General features: G+C 42.0%; 2 protein-coding genes across 2 annotated transcripts in view; one reads left to right on the top strand and one right to left on the bottom strand.

The window, feature by feature from the left end:
• CLIP4 (CAP-Gly domain containing linker protein family member 4) overlaps positions 1–10,258 on the bottom strand; it is a 72,366-nt gene extending 62,108 nt beyond the window's left edge. The window contains exon 1 of the mRNA XM_030557345.1: positions 10,184–10,258. The gene's annotated coding sequence lies outside the window, so the exon portion shown is untranslated. The remainder of the gene's footprint in view (positions 1–10,183) is intronic.
• On the top strand, positions 4,462–13,732 carry PCARE (photoreceptor cilium actin regulator). The gene is made up of 2 exons (XM_030557341.1): positions 4,462–8,243; positions 13,603–13,732. Exons 1-2 carry the CDS (start codon positions 4,462–4,464, stop codon positions 13,730–13,732), a joined length of 3,912 nt encoding a protein of 1,303 aa, XP_030413201.1.
• Positions 13,733–18,376: the final 4,644 nt, after the last annotated feature.

The raw sequence follows: 18,376 nt of genomic DNA, 5'->3' as shown, positions 1-18,376 counted from the left end.
ACACAAGCTCTGTGAATCCAAACAGAGTGACTCCCCGTCTCCGTTCCCGGTCCTGGAACAAAAAGGACTTTCCTATTCCCCCAGAGGGAATGCAAAATCAGGCTAGCCAATTCAACACACACCGATCTCCCCTGATTTCTTCCTCCCACCAATTCCCTGGTGAGTACAGACTCAATTTCCCTGAAGTAAAGAAAACCTCCAACAGGTCTTAAAAGAAAGCTTTATATAAAAAAGAAAGAAAAAATACAAATGGTCTCTCTGTATTAAGATGATACAATACAGGGTCAATTGCTTAAAAGAATATTGAATAAACAGCCTTATTCAAAAAGAATACAAATCAAAGCACTCCAGCACTTATATTCATGCAAATACCAAAGAAAAGAAACCATATAACTTACTATCTGATCTCTTTGTCCTTACACTTAGAAACAGAAGATTAGAAAACAGAACTACTTCTCCAAAGCTCAGAGAAAGCAGGCAGCCAGAAAACAAAGACCTCAGACACACAATTCCCTCCACCCAAAGTTGAAAAAATCCGGTTTCCTGATTGGTCCTCTGGTCAGGTGCTTTAGGTGAAAGAGACATTAACCCTTAGCTATCTGTTTATGACAAGGTTACAAGCAGATTTTATAACTGAAAGTGTTAGGCACCTAAATATAGATGTTGTGGTCATAGTTCAGGGCAATGGCACCAGAATTCCCCCTCTGTGGTCCAGCAATGGCACCCTCCCTTGGCTCCTCAGCAGTCACCTCTCCTGGGTGGAAACCTTCTGTCTCCACCCTGACCAGGGTTCTGCAAAGCTGCCTGTGGGGCAGAGAGTGGATAGAGGGTGGCCTAACCCCATCTTCTCTGGAGGAAGAAGAGTACTGATCACCCACGCCACTGTGGTGGCCTTTTGCTCCACACACACTGAGTTAAGGTGTGTGGCTTGACCCAGTTTAGGGTCTTTTACATTTTCTCAGACTACCAGGCAGTCAGAGACTTAGGGTCGGAAGAAGTCCTCATTCCTTTCTGGCTGTAGTTACCTTACTCATCTCCCAAGCAGCTGTTGTACCCTTTACTAGGGCATTTCTCACCATGGGGTGGGTGTCATAGATTTGGCAGTGCACTGCATTGCCTCAGTGTCCCTACTTTTGGCTGGAGACACTGTCCTCACCATGCTCTGTACTGCCTTTGGTTCTCTGGGAAGGGTACACAGAGAAGTTACATTCCTGGCCTGTGCTTCAGGATTCAAGAGAATTTCCCTTTAAGTCAGTAGCTCTTGGCACCTCCCTGGAGAAGGAGGTAGTCTCATCCCCTCTCTCCTCATGTATTTGTCTGCATACTCCGGTAAGGTAACTTGATTCCTTTTGGATACTGGCCGGGGGATCCACCCCAGCCTTCTACCCCCTCCTTCCTGTCAGCTACCCCATCTGCATTTTGGCTGACACAGTGCCTGGCTGTTCTCGAGCTGAGGGGGATTGATTCACCCATTCTGCTTTTAAAGCCATAATAGCAAAAAATATGGAATATCTGACAATACACGTACAGCCAACACCTCTGATCCTTCCTGGGTCTGTATAGAAAGCCCTGCTGTAGGTAAAGCAAAGGTTTTTAAACAAGGAACTATAACCCCGGTTTCACATACAGAGCATTTGATGGGCATTTCGACATGGGACTTAACCATAGTCTTAGCAGTGCCAGTATCCCTCCATCCAATAAACATGTCCCCACTGACCACCACCTTCCACTCCCACTGGCCATCTGAGGGATCTGTACCGAGGAGGGTGCAGCCTGGCATGTGGGCAGTGATTTGGGTTGTGAATGTGTCAGCAGGAACATTATATGCCATGGTTGCTCTGGCTGGGTGGCTCCCTCCCTCCGGAGGTTTAATCACACAGGTAACTCTTTAAGGTCAGAGGAAACTGGCCTTTCCAGCACTGCACTGGGCCTCAAGGCCTGGACAGGGCAATCCCGGGCAAAGTAATCCCACCGATCATATACGGAACACCACTTCCCCCACCCCTCGAGCTTCTTGGAGGTGTTTTCCCTCCTTCCAGTCATGGGTTTCTGCATGGACCCGATCCCTGTCCTCTGATTCCACTTCATCCCTATTTCGTTTTCTGTCAAACCCTGGCTGACTATGCACATATCAGTCTGCCAATTACCCCATTATCATTAAATCCCTAGGATCTTTGTCTGCTAAGCCTGATTTTAGGTTAGGGTAGCAGTTTACAAAATTGTTCTAAACTCATTAATTCCTACACCTCATCCACCCCCCAGCCAGTTCCCCATTTTCTTACATAACTCCTAAGTTGAAGTGAAACCTAGCATAGGTTTTCTGAACTCCCTGAACCCTTCTCCTATGCCCTTCAGGGGTCAGCTTAGACTTTTGCAACATAGCTTGTTTACACAGCTCATACTCTTTAAAGTCTTCTCTGTCCATAAGGATGCGAACGTTGAAAGCATTTGTCCCTAACAGTAGTGAATCCCATAAAACTAATTCATTAAAGTATGAGCGCATTATACACACCTGACAACTTGAAGAGTTTTATTAGAAATCAGATAGATTAGATAGCTGCATCCAAACTGTTAGCAATCACACTGCTAGAGGGAGATGATTGGCTCCATCAGCATAAAGCAGCCTAATGCTACACAGTAATTAGAGTGGGTGGCAAGCATCTTTTCCATTCCTTATTACACTGGGAGATGGCTGCCTTTTCTAGGAAAGCTGTGTTTGAAAGGTAAAACAACAACAGAAAAAATCATCTTAATCCATTTAGCCTTAGTCTTAATAACATAAGGAGAGATTTTGCTTGGGGGGAATTTTCTTTCTAAATTATCTTTTACAGAGCACCCTTGAGAAGCCATTTTTTAAAAATTAAACAATCTGCTGCTTTATTGCAGAGTTTTAATTCTTTCTTTCTTCTGATTTCTCTTTAAGAAATGGATTGTTGGTGTTTGTCCGGTGGCAGCAGCGGTGGTTGGCTGTTAGTTTGAGGAGTATTCTATTTTATTTGTAATTGCATCAACAAATGAAAAGGGAACAGTCCTGTATTGGGGCCTGGGAGATAGTCCGATCAATAGTTCTCAGCTGGGTTGCAGAACTGGGCCTCATGTTTCTAGCCCAACTGAAATTTGGTTTTGCTTGTTTTTTTGTTTTCATTAAAGCCTTGGCTCCTGGAGTAATGCAATTATGAGAATCTCAGGCTTCACTTAAAAAAAAAAAGTAAGTTTGTAGTCATCATGATCACAAAGAAAAAAAAATGAAAAATTGATCCCTAAAGGCTCAGACGCTGGAAGATAAATTAAAAGATCCCCAAATTTCTTAATTTTTCAAGATCTCATAATTTTTAAGCCAACCTCCTTATTGTTTGGGCCTGACTCATAATTTTTGAATGCTTAAAGTTAGCAAGGCTGCTATCGTGTGGGGGTCACTGTGAATATTGAGCATTGTGGTATGTACACTTCAGTAAGAACACAAATTATACTTCTAAATATATATCTTTAATTTTAAATTCTCCTTTGTATATGCACTTAATGTCAATGCTATCTTTGGCCATATCTGCCAAATTAATTAAAAATATTATATCATTGTGCAGTGCAGTATTTTAGGCTGAGGGACTAGTTGAAATAGCAAAAAAGGATTCCTGGAAAGTTCATCAGAGAAAAAAATTGTTTGTTTTGGAGGTCACAGTAGGAAAAAGTGAATGGCTTGAAGCTTGCAGGTGGAAGCAGGTTGAGAATTTCTGGATGAGATGACCTAACAGGCATCTTAACTGTAACCTCTTTGATTCTATGTCTTGTGCCTCCTAGCTCTTCTGTATTCTGTCAAGGCCACCCTTCCTCCTTGCAAAGGGCTGAGCATTGGCATTTTTCCCCCGTTAAAATGTGTTCTTCTAGAAATTGCCTGAAACAATCTCTTCCTTTGGATTTCAAAGTTCCATTTGTAGATGTTTTTTTTGGGGGTAAAGGACATTTGGGAGGGAAGAAAGAGTGGAGGGAAAGAAGTTCTCTCTTGCAGTACATCAATACAAATTTGCCTCCCAACACAGTATTTTTAAAAAGTTTTCCATTACAAACACAGCATGTGTGCTGATGCCGGATTAACCTAATGAGCTTAAAATCTTATTTATACTTGACATCTGTCAAGACAGAAACAAGGTACATGGGTCCTCTTAATCCACTAGTTCTAACCCAACACAGCTTTCACATGGTTTGTTTCCAGTAGAAGAATACCTTAAAGGAAACAAAATACAACTGGACAATGTGTAGTTCTTTTAAGACAGGATTCTGGGAAGTAGGAAAAGTTCATTGTAATTAACAAGGCTATCTACAAAACTTGGAGAATTCTTGATGAAACCTTGGGAGAAAAATGAAATGTTCCAATACAGGATGAAACAGTAAGTTTTATTGTCTTCTATTCTTTACCTGATCATCTGGATATTTTTAACAGAAAATAAAGCCAGGCAGAGAGACAGGATGGGCTGTACACCTTCCCACAGTGAGATTGCTAACCATGTCGCAAAAACTGGAACAAATCCTTTGAATAAACCCAAAGTTATCCTGCCTGTTGATCCTGCAGAGGAAGCATTTTCAATTCCATTGCTGGTCAAAGGCTCCTCTTGTTATGATATTGACAAGTTCCCTCAGAGAGGGTCTCTGGGGAAAGATCAGCAGCTGGAAGAGGAGGAGAAAACATCAGAGCTGATCAAAAATGTTAACTTCCATTTGTCATCTGAGGATCTCTCTCTTTCCGAGATTCATGAGGAAGAGAAGAAAATTGAGAGGACAGCCACAGAGGCTGAAATAGCCATGTCTGAACTGACTGAGTCTCAAAAACATATAGCAGAAGACATACAGATCAAAAAGCAAAGCTCCTGCGAATCAGAGGCAACAGCTTTCACTTGGGACGACAAGAATGAAAGCAATGCAAAGCAAACCCCAAAGAAAGGGAAGAAGCAAAAAAGCCATAAACCAGCGAAACAGGGTCGTCTTTGCAAACCCAAAGAAAAATCTACCCCACCTATAAGCAAGACTGAGAAAAAGGTGGATTTTCCAGATCAGCTTGTTAAGGCTCATCAAAATGCTTATGCCTACCTAAATCCCAACCTCTCCAAATATGAAGCTATCCTATGTATGGCCAATCAGGCTACCCAAACTCAGCTGCTTTTACAGCAGATGGTGAGCTTTCTAGTGTTCCGCTTTGATGAAATCAACCAGCTCTTGGAAGAAATTGCCAATGATGGGGAAGAGCTCCTCAAAGAGGTGGGAGGGAATCTGGCTTGGCCAGCTGGAAAGGGGGATCCAAAAGAGCAGCCAGATCTGCTGCAGCAGTTATTGCAGTATACAGTCAACAAAATGCAGCTGCTAAATGGAACAGTGGCTTCCCTTACCTCCAGTGCCCTGCAGGAGACATGGAGCTACTTACAATCTGCGGCCAGCAACTTGGAAGAAAAACTGAAAGCTAAACAAGGCTTTGATGAACGCCTGCTAAGGGCAATAAAATTGCTTGAAGCATCTGCAGTGATCTCCCCTGAGGCCCATGCTGATGATAGGACTCTGTATTCAGAAGACAGTGGCATTGGTGCAGACAATGAATCTATCAAAGAGTTCAATTCCCTTGATAAACTTGGAAGGCAAACAAGCTGCGATTCTTGTGCACATGATCATCCATCTCAGAAACACACCAGAATACCAGGAGAATATCAGTGTAACGGCACATTGTCTGGTACAACTAGATCCCATGACTGTGCACTTGAAAGGCATTTTAAGGATATATTTTACCCATCTGTACACAGCAAAGGAACAACTTCTTCTCTTGGGGCAACACCAGAAAATGTTTCCACCAGGCTCCAATGTTCAGATGTGACCAAAAGTCTTTCTTTTAATTCCCTCCAGTCTGATGCCGCCCAGGAAGGTGAAGATTTCAAAGACTGCAAATCAATAGATTCTCATTCTGCAAATGAAGAGGAAGAGAGTACCTCAGAGGAGGATGACAATGATAATATAAGTCTATCAGAAATGGGGAAGAATACCCTGCCCAGAAGGCCAATGTCTTCACCTGTAGTAACAGATAAAACAAGGAGGCCATCCATCAAAAGGATAGAAAATCCAGAGAATGAGGAGATGATACTGAAGATGAAAGATGCAATCAGTGAAAAAATCAAGTTTGTCCCAACTAAATGTGGACAAAAGGAGTGGACAGAAGATGAAGGTGTAAAAGCAGCCCTAACAGCAAGACCCAGTACGGCAAGTGGTAGCCAGAAAACCTTAGTTAAACAAAGAAGGTCCAGGTCCGAGGAATCCCTCAGGAGCCGTGCAGAAGACCCAACCCTTTTAGAACTTCAAAGGACCCAAAAAGATCTCAACAAAAGATTAGAAACATTTTATATGCTTAATGGAAACAAAGAAATAGATGGCAAGCAGGAGATCCCGAAGCCAAGAGCAGCAGCTTACATGCAGGACACTGAACATGTTACACCCAGATCTTCTACCAACAAACTGAAGGCATCCCTCTCTAAAAACTTCAGCATATTGCCTAATCAGGATAAGGTCCCTTTACATAAATCCGAGCAAAACATCATCAGTCATCCAGATGAGAGAAGGGGTAGGAAACCTATAAAAGCCACTGCATCCACACAGGATTTATCATACAGGAAAGAAAATGAGCCATCTGGGATAGAGAAAATCAACAGTAGTGGCTGTGCCCCTCGGAAATCTGTCAAGAAACTCATTGAAACTTTTAGTCCTTCCGAAGGCCTTGTGAAACCTACACATTTAAGAACTTTAGGACCAATAAAATGCATCAGAAAGTTTGGACTTCCAGTGATTCCTCCCACCATTCCCCTTCAGAGAGCCCTGGCTCCTTTAATTCACAAGCATCGTGTTTCACCAATAGAAGACATAAACATTCCAAACAAAAATGCATCCCACTGTAACTTTCCAACTGCCTTTCCACCTGTTGCAGAATTAAGCAGAAGTGACACAAATGAGGAAACTGATGAAGACTTGGAGAACCTGCCACCACCACCTCCTGAAATGCTAATGGACAGTTCTTTTGACTTATCTGAGTCTGAAGAAAGCACAGTAATGGAAGAAAACTCTTCAGACGTTGCCAAAAAGCCTGCCAAAACAGAGCTTCACTCTACAAAGAGAGTGCACATTTCTCCAAAAATAAAAGCCTCTCTACATTCCATTGACTTATTACCAAGTAAAAATATCAACAGCCCCAACATGATTGCCAGTAAAGTACTAAGAAACACTGGAGTGGACTCCAAATTTAGAAAATATTCATTGGAGATGAATTCTACCAACATGTTCATCCACAGCCGAGAGGGTAAATTAGCATCCCAAAGGGACAATGAAATGAAAGAGGCTGCAGACTTGTATAAGCAATCACATAAAATAATACCTCTTCAAAATCCCAGTGGAGTTTCAAAACAGAACAGAAACTGCTCAGAAAGTAAAGAGCCTGGCACAAATTTAGCATCCGTGCAAAACCAAAAGCAAATTTATCCTGATTCACTCGGGAGAAATGAGAAAAGTCCAGCTTTTGTCAGAAGAATCTCCCCAACAAGAACACCCCCTTCTTCTCCACCCACCGAGAAACGACTCTCAAGTCCATCTGCATATCCCAGACACATCCTGCTGACTTTTAACCACTTCCCTCCTACTCACAGGCAACCTAGTCCCCCGGCTAACCCCAGAGTATCAAGCCCTCCAATGCAAAAGAAGCTGCCTTCTTCACCAAACCAACGAAAACTGCCTAGCCCTCCAGTGGGGTGCAAACAAAGCCCGCCAACTCAGCGGAAGTTGTCAAGCCCACCTGCTCAGCGCAGAGAGGCAAGTCCACCTCCATTCTGCACCACCCCTTCTCCGCCAGCCTCTCCTTCACGATCACACAAAGTACTACAAAACAGTTTGGATTCTGGTGATGAGCAACAGCTTTCTCCACCAAAGATTGCCACTAATGCACATTCAATATTTTGCCCAGCAATTCCTTCTTTATTTGAAGCCAAGCCTCCATCACCACCTAGCAACTGCACTACAGAGGTCGCAGGCCAGCCAGAAGTTTCAGCTTTTGCCCAGAAAAACAGTGTGCTGCTCAAGCAGTGTGGGGATCAGCAGAGGAGGATGGCTCTGAGTGCTGCCAACCCTCAGCCTTTCATAAAGAGAAGTTTCTCTGACCGCAGACCAGGAGTTTACCTTCGACTTCCAGCTCCTGTCTCAGCTGGCAGTGAACCTCTACTTAACCAAGCAAGGTGAGAAACATTCTACTTTAAGTCAAGCACTTTGGGTTGTATTTTACGCTTTGCTGTTTTTTTCATTTTTTGATGAAAGCTTAGTACAGTCAAAACGGTCCTATTTATGTGCAGAATAGCAGCGCAAACATTCACCATCCCCACCAATATTGCTTTAACCAAGACCTAAACAGACCATCTGTCAAGGTGAAGATAGGTCACTCTGCATAGTTCATTCAAGCCTGTTTGTCCTGTCTGCTGAGGCTGGCAAGCAGGGTAATAATGAATGTGAACTGTAGATCACCAGTTTCAATTCACAAAAGATATGAAATAACCTTTAGATGACTAATGACTTAGGTTGGATTTGAATTGGCAACCTATTATCAGTCCCTGAGCTAGCCAGTTTCCCAGTTGAATTCTGTGTTTAAATATTTCAAAGCAGTAAGCACAGGTGATTTGCAGGCAGGGACCTCTTAAATTGTAAAGTTCTATTTATAAAATTGTTACTTGAGGCCTTGAGCTAATTATGTAGATCTAATTTTTCAAAACTGGTCACTGATTATGAGTGACTCAGTTGATGGGTGCACAATTTGAGCCTGGTTTTCAAAGGCACAAGGCACCTGTGGCTGCCAAGGACTTGGAGCTCTGATTGCTCAGCTCTTCTGAAAAAAATCAGGCCCTAAACGTCACATGATGGGCATGCAACAATTGAGTCACCCATAGTCAGTCACCACTTTTGAAAAAATTGACTTTTAACCTCCCTGCTCTTTAATTTACTCAACCACAAAGTGGTCTATCTTAAATCACAAGAGGGGCTATGACACTAAATATATTCTTGGCAAAATATTTTGCAATCATTAAATGGCATGTAAGTGTAAATGTTGTTCTAATTTTTCCCATCTTAGTACCTTACGGTAAGTAAGCTTTAAGATACACAAAAGAATTAAGAGCCTCTCATGCAAGTAGTGTTTTACTCATGCAAGCAGACTACTCGAATAAATATTTGCAATTATGCTCCACATTTTTTGTGTGTGTGTGTGTGTGTGTGTGTGTGTGTGTGTGTGTGTGTGTGTGTGTGTGTGTGTGTGTGCGTGCGCGCACAACTATGTCATCAGCACAGGAATGAGCTTGGCAACTGATCCAGATAGATCCCTGAAAAACATAGCCCCTAACTTCTCTCCTGTACTGCGAATGATAGTATATCACAGATTATCATTACCAAAATAAAACAATGACAGAGCCTTCTGCAAATGCTAATTGTTTTGCGTCCTGCACTCTGTTTTATTATACATTCTACTCTGTGACATTCTAAGCAAATTTTATCTCCTAAAGGTTCCTTTTTTTTTTTTTTTTATGTGCAGTGTGAAATCAGCATTGTCTATACCAATGTCTGTTGGCTAAAATGAATGTTTTCAAAATGGCTTTATGTCAAACCTCATGAGAAGAAAGTTCTGATAGGCTATTTTTAAAATTCATCTGTAAAACTATTATAAATTGTTAGTTTAATTTCTGCTTCAGCAATGCATATTAACTATGTGTTCCAGTTTGTCACAACACAAATGGTAATATAAAAAGACACTGCACTAAACCATAAAAAATCATCCTTTTAATGAAATATTTTATATTTTGTGACTCTTGGGGATATCTATCAATTTCTTTAGTCATTTGGGGAGAATGAAATATTTATTGAGCCAAATTTAGCTCTCCATTTACACCAATGTATATCCAGAGTAATTCCACTGAGCTACTACAGATATATACCAGGGTGAGAGTGGTTCATTATTTACAGCTTGGACTGATTTAAGATGCAATATTTTTTCTAGCTTTAAAATAAATAAAATAAATTGCCCAGCGCCAGCTTTATAGACACTGCTTTGAATGTCATAATATACATATCAGAGCCATAATAGCATGCATGGTGACAGACAGATGCCAGATGTTTTAGGAATCTGTCCACTTACCCAAACCGTTGAAATACCCAGTATCACTGCCTATAGAACCAGCACTTCATGCTCCAGGTCTAGGATACTGAAATATAATGGGTTTCACTGATCGGAGCCTCGGCATGCTGAGGCACAGACACTGACTCATAGCCCTAACATTTTCATTAACAGTACAGTACGCACTGATTCATCACTCTCCCCAGAGCTCACTAGCCATACAAGGCTGCCTCAGCTTCTCATTTCATTCCCCAAACAAAAGAAAAAATTCAGAATACTTCACCCTTCAAACGTCAGTACTAGGCATCTGCCTGCACCATACCCTGGATCCCAACACCCTCAAATTCTGGGGAAGTTCAGATCCAGATGTGAACTTCATATTACAGGCCCAGCTGAGGGCAAATCTCTTTTAACCCTCTCCTGTCCATTCCCTCCACCTTCCATTTCCTCTAGTCACCAAGCCTAACAAGGGCCCTTCCACACCCCTGGCCACCCTCTCTCTGATGAGAACCAGCAGTGGCCTTCTCCCACCAGGCTGACTTGTTTTCACTGCCAGCCTACTTCTCTGCATGGACCTATTCTGGGATCTGTCAGTTCCTCTCCACACCTGGGTGGCCTCCTGATGTGCACAGCAGGGCTGCCCAGAGGATTCAGGGGGCCTGGGGTCCTCGGCGGCGGGTCCCAAAGCCGAAGGACACCCCCCGCCCCGGCCCCCACCGCTGAATTGCCGCTGAAGACCCGGAGCGGAAGAAGTTCCAGGGGCCCAGGCCCCACGAGAGTTTTCTGGGGCCCCTGGAGTGAGTGAAGGACCCTACTCCAGGGGCCCCAAAAAACTCTAAGGGGGGCCCCTGCGGGGCCTGGGGCCAATTGCCCCACTTGCTCCCCGCCCCTCCTCTGGGCGGCCCTGGTGCACAACTACCTCCTGTGATGGCTGCCAGCCGGTGAGAAAGGACAGGATGTGGCAGCAGAGGGAGGCAGGACACATTGGGAGTGCTGACCAGAACAGGGGTTACTTTCCAGGGGGAAGTGGAGCCAGCTGGAGCTCACTGAAAGCAAGAGTCCTGACCCAGCCTGCCTCTCAGCACATAGAAACTCTGTCTTCTTCAGTACAGCACCCCTACCAGCTCATTATTAACCACAAGAAACTGACCACACTGAATTTAGGAAACTGATCAAACCTCAGGTGTTTTACAAGGGCCTAAGCGTTAATCATTCAACTGTTAGACATTTCAGTGGATAAATAATATTCTCACATTCCAAAGCCTTAAGGCAGTTACATATTGCCAGTTTCTATAGTGAAAAAAGATGCCACAAAAAATGTTCCTCCTTTCCCTCCTCCAGGACAATGAATTTTTTTTTCTTCCCAGAATTACGTTGTCCTGATGCCCAGGCAGACAGTGAAGTGCTGGACCTGCAACAGGTTTAATGTGTGAAATCTTGAGACCCTAGAGAGACAGAAATGGGGGAACTTTACACTGTCGGAAAGGAGAGAGCCTTAGTTTTCCACTAAGAGTATGCCTCTTGTCCTGGAGAGCCCGTATGACATTCAAATCACAATGTTATTATGTTGGGAAAAGATATTTTAGATTATTAGAGGTTGCTATCACTAATTCCTTGGGGAACTAGGGAGGATAGGGGGAGGTGGATCCACAAGAGTTCTCTCTTATGAAGTAGTCCACACACAAGCGTTGGAGAATCAATGATTTACCCCATTTCTGAGACCTCTATGCATCTCTTGGGATTTTTCCTTCCATTTCCCTGCACTCTGGTAATTTTCCTTTTGCTGGGAAACAGACTGCTATAGTTACGCTGCCAGGCTTGGCCCTAGGCAAAAGCAAATACAAACAACCACATGGGATCCTGCGGGTGATCCTGTGGTGACCCAACAATTCATCTTAGCAGCCCAGTTTCCCTGTTCAGCAGCAGGACCAGAGAGAGAGGGAACTTCCATCATATTCTGCCAGTAGTATAGATAAGGGTTAATACAGATAAATGGAGTTTACCCACTTTTCATTTGGGGAATGTGGAGTTTAGCTTAGATTAGTTTACCCACTTCTTTTTTTACCTCTATACCATTGCATTCTGAGCATCAATAGCTTTGGGCCCTGTAAACTGTAGGTCAGTCTTATATGAAACTCTGCCAGTTTTCCTCCACTCCCAGTATTGCACTAGAAAATTGTGAATGTCCTCTCTCCAAGTGTATAAAGGTCCCATTTAAAGCTCTGCAGGGTATCAAGATGAAATATCTTAAACATGTCACTAGCCCTGATTAGAGCTGCAGCTAGAGCTCTGCACAGCTACTGTTACTTTATAAGTACCAAGAGTCGTAGTTTAGGTTTCAGTATCCAAGCAATGACAACTGGATGCTGTTTGGACAGATAGATGTACAGAGCTACTTTGCTCTTTTCTGAGCCTGGCCTTTGGGTAACAATCAACGCTGGTGGGCACGTTTTCAAGGCATACCTCGCATGACGCTTTGCTCAGGCAAATCCTATTAATCCTTAATTGGATTTGTCTGCATGTGTGTATAGTAAAAAATAGTGTTTCGGTTGTACTGTTGCTCTCAGATTAAAGCCCTCCCCCATGGGTACAGCTGAGATGGAAGGAAGCTTAAAATAAAAGCTATTTGGATTTCATTCAATTCAGAGAAAAGAAGAGGAACTGATTCAGTGACACAGGACCAAAAGCAAAACTTTGAATATGAGTCCTCCCTGACTATGGGGAAGTCTGGATCTGGATGAAAACTTCATGCATAATCCTCTATTTATATACGTGGCTAAATCTATTCATCCAGTACCAATCTAGCACTAGTTCCACCACAACAGAGAGGCAGAACAATCCAGTGGTTAAAGCATTAGCCTAGGATACAGAAGTCCTAAGTTTAAGTCCCTGCTTCACCACAGACCTCCCATGTGACCTTGGGCAAGTCACTTAGCCTCCCTGTGCCTCAGTTCCCTGTATGTAAAATCAGGATGATAATTCCAGCTGGATAGAGGTTAAACACCCTTAAAGATTATGAGGCAATCAGTTACTACAATAATGGGAAGAGGGTCTTATAAGTACCTAGGACAAGATAGATAGAAACTTCCCTTTTGGGGAATCTGGATCCCAGCTTTTTAGCTCAGGCCTTTCTCTCATTGTAAGTGAATCTATTTGCTCATCTGTACATTTAAACACATCACAGTGGCTTTCATGTGATCACGTATTACAATGTTTGGCTCCAAACAGAGTTTCAGGGAGAGGAGACTACAATGCACATGGCATCAGGAAACAGGGACCAGAAAGAAAAACTGTACTGTATTAAACAGCTGAATTAGAGGAAGGCTTTGCAGAATGCCTTGCTGCATTTCATTTTTAACGGGTTAACGTGCTTTCCTTAGCATTTTAAAGAAGGACATGATTGATTATCCTCTTTTCTTAATCCTCTTTTCTATCTGCAGCATGGAGGAGAGCCCTAAAAAGGAGGGCGATTCCTGGAACAGCACATGCTTCTCTGAGTTCAAGGGATCCAGCAGGTCTGCTTCTTACCCTGAACTCTACATCGTGGGCCAGGGGCTCCACAGAGAGTGACAATACAATCTGCTTGGAAGATGAATGGTATGGCTCAAGGCAGAGGACCTTTGTGTGATTAAATATCTTAGTCCCAGGCTCCAAAGTATGGCTTCAGACCATATCAAAGAGGAATAAGTACAATATAATTGCACCTGCAAACCCAAATTGGCTATGACTTCCTAATTAAATATGAGCAGGGTGCTTGGCAACTGCTTCTCTCTTTAATGATGTTTTACAATTTTACTAAAAGACTTAAATTTAGTACCAGAAACAATAAAATATTGGAAAGACAGGTCAGATCAGTACTATTTTATAAAGACAGGGTCTTGCTGCCAAATCTTTTGTTGCACAATTTAACTAAAATGGTCACAAAGGTGCAGAAATTAACATTAGACGACATGACGTTTATTCAGATGGGTTCAAAGCTTCTGTTTTAAATCAAACCCACAATCCTGCATTTTCCTGCTAAGGATGAAGTCCTGTCCCTATTGGAATCAATGGCAAAATGCCCCCTAACTAAGTGAAGCCAGGACTTTACCCTATGTGTTTCATGGGCATGCAGGGAACAAAATCAAGTCCAGTTAATAGAAAATAAAATATTTTTTCTTAAAAAAACAAAATAAGATACATTCCTCCAGCAGAGAGGTTTTGAGATACATTCCTCCTGCAGAGAGGTTTTGATCTTATGACCTATGTTCAACCATTGTGTAATCTCATCACTTCTAGTTCCCAGAACAAGAACCTTAAGCTTTCTTAGAGAAACATTGTAATATCTAATCAGCCATTTTATAAATACTAAAGCACCTACACGACTGCACATTTTACAGTATATATGGGATATCCTATTCTCCCATAGGAAGGTCTGTTCTCCTTTTTATCCATGAATTAAGACAGGATTTATCCCACTTCCACTGAAGATTCTGGAAAGATCCCTGTTGACTTAAATGGCAGTTGGATCGGGCCCTAACTGTCGAGCAGCTAGAGGATAGTGGTAGGCAGCTCCAACGTCTAAGTATGAGAATTCTCTTTCTTAGATCAAGTGAAATAGCAACTCCTTTTAGAGCCAAAGCTCCATGGCTTTTGTCCAAAATCCTTCACAATATGTATATTTTTTAAAACAGTTGGGTATTTTCAGATTATTGGACCTCTAGGTTTTGACACAAAAGCTCATTAGCTCTTTGTAACACATTCCTAATCTAAGCTATTGGTCATTAGTTAATACTAGGTTATAAGAGCAACCACGGAGATATAGGTTCAGTATTTTTTCAGCTTTGATCAAAGGATTAGGGTCCCCTTTATTCTAATATGCAGATTTTTAACTAATACTGAACCTCTTTCCAAATGTGATTTGGACAATGTAAAATCCGAGGTGGTGGGGTGGAACCCTGTAAAATCCTACCCTTTATTTATAGATTTTTCTCTGATTCTCAACACTATGGTATCTGAGCAGTTCACATATACGGATTATTTTTATCTTCACACACTAGCTTTATAGAGGAGGAACTGAGGCACAGAGAGATGAAATGACTTGTAGAAGATCTCATGGGAAGTCTTTGGCAAAACTGAGAATGGGACCTTGACCGCTTGAATCCTGATCCAGTGCCTTAACCACAAGACAGCCTTCCTCCATCTTTTTAATACACTGAAACAGTGCCATTCTCCACCAACGACAAGGTGAAATACCTCAATACTAGCATTTATTCCATTCAGTTATTACTAAGTAATTTAATTTCCTCTCTCACTTAAGGTCTTACATTAAAATTTCCTGTCATCGATATTCTACAAATGGCAGGTTTATCAAAAAGTGTTTGTTTATGTTTTCCAAGTAACATGTCCTGCCCTAGCCCAAGATTAATAGCACATCAAGAAGGAGAAAAGTTGATGGTAGATATATCCTCTGCAAAAAGATTTCTACTGGCAGAGAATGTCCAGAAATCCAGTGATCTGGAAGAGCACTTTGCTAATCTACTCACCAGAAGCAATGAATGTCTTGGTAGAAGCAGCATAGTGTATGTGCTAACTGGCTAGGAAGCCCAATAAGGCCTCTTGTCTTGAAAACCACATACACTTGAGGATGTGATGCAAGTGCTGACATGTTAACTCAGGTGCTTTCCTAGCACTGTCTTGGACATTAGGGAGGAAACTCCCTGGCAAATGAAAACACACATAGCTTATGCAGAATTTTGGAGCTGGCCTGAATATGTTGTAATGAACTGACTAGTGTGTATTATACTACTACCCTCTATTGGATAGAATCTGAATGGCTCAAGTGTGTGTCATAGAACCTATACTACTTATAGCTAAGAGATTCTCTTTTAGCTTATGTAGAGGGAGTACGGAGCATTTGGACAACAAAAGTCTATGTTCTAGTCAAGGGGTAAGAGGGAAGGTCCTCTCATGGATCAGTAACTAATTAAAAGACAAGAAACAAAGGGTAGGAATAAACAGTCGGTTTTTACAATAGAGAGAGGTAAATAGCGGAGTCCCTAAGGATCTGTATTTTTGAATAGCAGTGGCCCCATGTTCATAAATGATCTGGAAAAGAGGGTGAACAATGAGGTGGCAAAGTTGCAGATGATACAAAATTACTCAAGACAGTTAAGTCCAAAGCAAAGAGTCACAAAAGGATCTCACTAAACTGGGTGACTGGGCAACAAAATGGCAGATGAAATTCAATGTTGATAAATGCAAAGTAATGCACATTGGAAAATATAATCCCAACTATACATACAAAATGATGGGGTCTAAATTAGCTCAAGAAGATGTTGGAGTCATTGTGGGTAGTTCTTGGAAAACATCTGCTGTTTCAGTCAAAAAAGCAAACAATGTTAGGAACCGTTTGGAAAGAGATAGGTAATAAGACAGAAAATATTGTAATGCCAATATATAAATCCATGGTACGCACACACCTTGAATACTGCGCACAGGTCTGGTCACCTCATCTCAAATAAAGATATATTAGAATTGGAAAAAGTACAGGCAGCAGATATGATTAGGAATATGGAACAGCTTCTATATGAGGAGAGGTTAAAGAGACTGGGACTATTCATCTTAGAAAAAACGACAAATAGGGATACGATAGAGATCTATACAATCATGAATGATGTGGAGAAAGCAAATAAGGAAATGTTATTTACCTCTTCACATAACATGAGAACCAGGGGTCACCCAATGAAATTAATAAGCAGCAGATTGAAAACAAACATAAGGAAGTACTTCACACAACACAGTCAACCTGTGGAACTCTTTGGCAGGTAGGGTGACCAGATGGGAAGTGTAAAAAATCAGGACAAGGGGTGGGGGTAATAGGTGCCTATATAAGAAAAAGCCCCCCAAAATCAGAACTGTCCCTATAAAAATCAGGACATCTGGTCACCCTATTGGCAGGGGATATTGTGAAGGCCAAAATATAACTGGGTTCAAAAAAGAATTAGATATGGTCATGGAAGATAGGTCCATCAATGGCTCTTCAGCCAAGATGGTCAGGGAAACAATCCTGACCTCTAGGTGTCCCTAAGCCTCTGACTGCCAGAAGTTGGGACTGGACAACTCGATAATTGCCATCTTCTGTACACTCCCTTGGAAGTATCTGGCACCCCACAGTCGGAAGTCAGGGTACTGGGTTGGATGGACCATTGGTCTGACCCAGTATGGCCATTCTTATGTTCTTAGTCTTGTTGCTGCATGAGGTTCTGAGTTGCCGTGATTTGCAGTATCGTGACAATATTGACAGCTGACGTGGCCATGGTTTTGTTACAGTATATTTTTGGCCAATGCTTGTAATTGCACATAAATTCAACATTCCTGGCATCAAACTGTTTTATAACTTTTGTAAGATTTTTTTACTGCTGTAAAGTAACTCACAGTTTACATGTATTATATAGGTGTGGATATACTCTCTCTCTCTCTCACTCTCTGTATATATGTGTATACTAAGAGTGTAAATATTTATTCAAAATGATTTTTGCTGATTTCTTTCACAGAGTGCTAAGCATGTATTCTGTGCTATAAAAATAAAGGAAATGTTTTCAAGTGCAGTGAGTTAATTTTGGTTTCTTTTTAAGCGGAAAAGGCCCTTATACCAATTATTTTACATTGAACCTTCATTAACAAAAAATATGTTCCCCTAGGCTAAAAGATCCCAAGAGGAGAGGATTGGCATAGCTAATAGCTGTCCTGGCCTATTAGCCCCTTTGCTCTCTGATTTAAGTTTAGTTTGGTACCAGCTGGCAACATTGTATTAATTTCAATTGAGATTCTATGTAAAGTTACTGCAAACACAACCACCTTGTGGAGGCAGCAGTCAAAGGGTTAACACCAGAAAGTGTTCAGTGAAGCAGATCCTCACTGAAGAAGAAGCCAGCATAGCTCTATACACGTGCCATACCCTGCTGTACACTCAGTGAAGCTAAATGCAAGGTAAAATAGCACCTGTGCTTCTAATCACATTTCACTTGTCTTGCAAGAAAATTCACAGTATCAGCTTTGCAGCCAGGAGGTAAGTGCTCTGTGCAGCATTTCATCTGCTGACCTTTAGGAGACTGAAAACTGGTCCAGCGCCAGCTACCAGTGACACTGCTTAAATTTTAAACAGTGTGAAATGACAAGGCCCTTGTCATCTACAGAGAACAATCTGAAACCACCATGCACGGGTCTGATTGC

This window comes from Gopherus evgoodei, chromosome 3 (genome assembly GCF_007399415.2).
Source record: "Gopherus evgoodei ecotype Sinaloan lineage chromosome 3, rGopEvg1_v1.p, whole genome shotgun sequence".
NCBI lineage: Eukaryota > Metazoa > Chordata > Testudines > Testudinidae > Gopherus > Gopherus evgoodei.
The sequence above is the reverse complement of the archived record's forward strand: the minus strand, read 5'-3'. Positions and strand labels throughout refer to the sequence as shown.

Coding starts and splice junctions, on each gene's coding strand:
- PCARE (XM_030557341.1), top strand. CDS start 4,462: ATGGGCTGTACACCTTCCCACAGTGAGATTGCTAACCATGTCGCAAAA. Junction 8,244..13,602: donor CCTCTACTTAACCAAGCAAG/GTGAGAAACATT, acceptor TTCTATCTGCAG/CATGGAGGAGAGCCCTAAAA.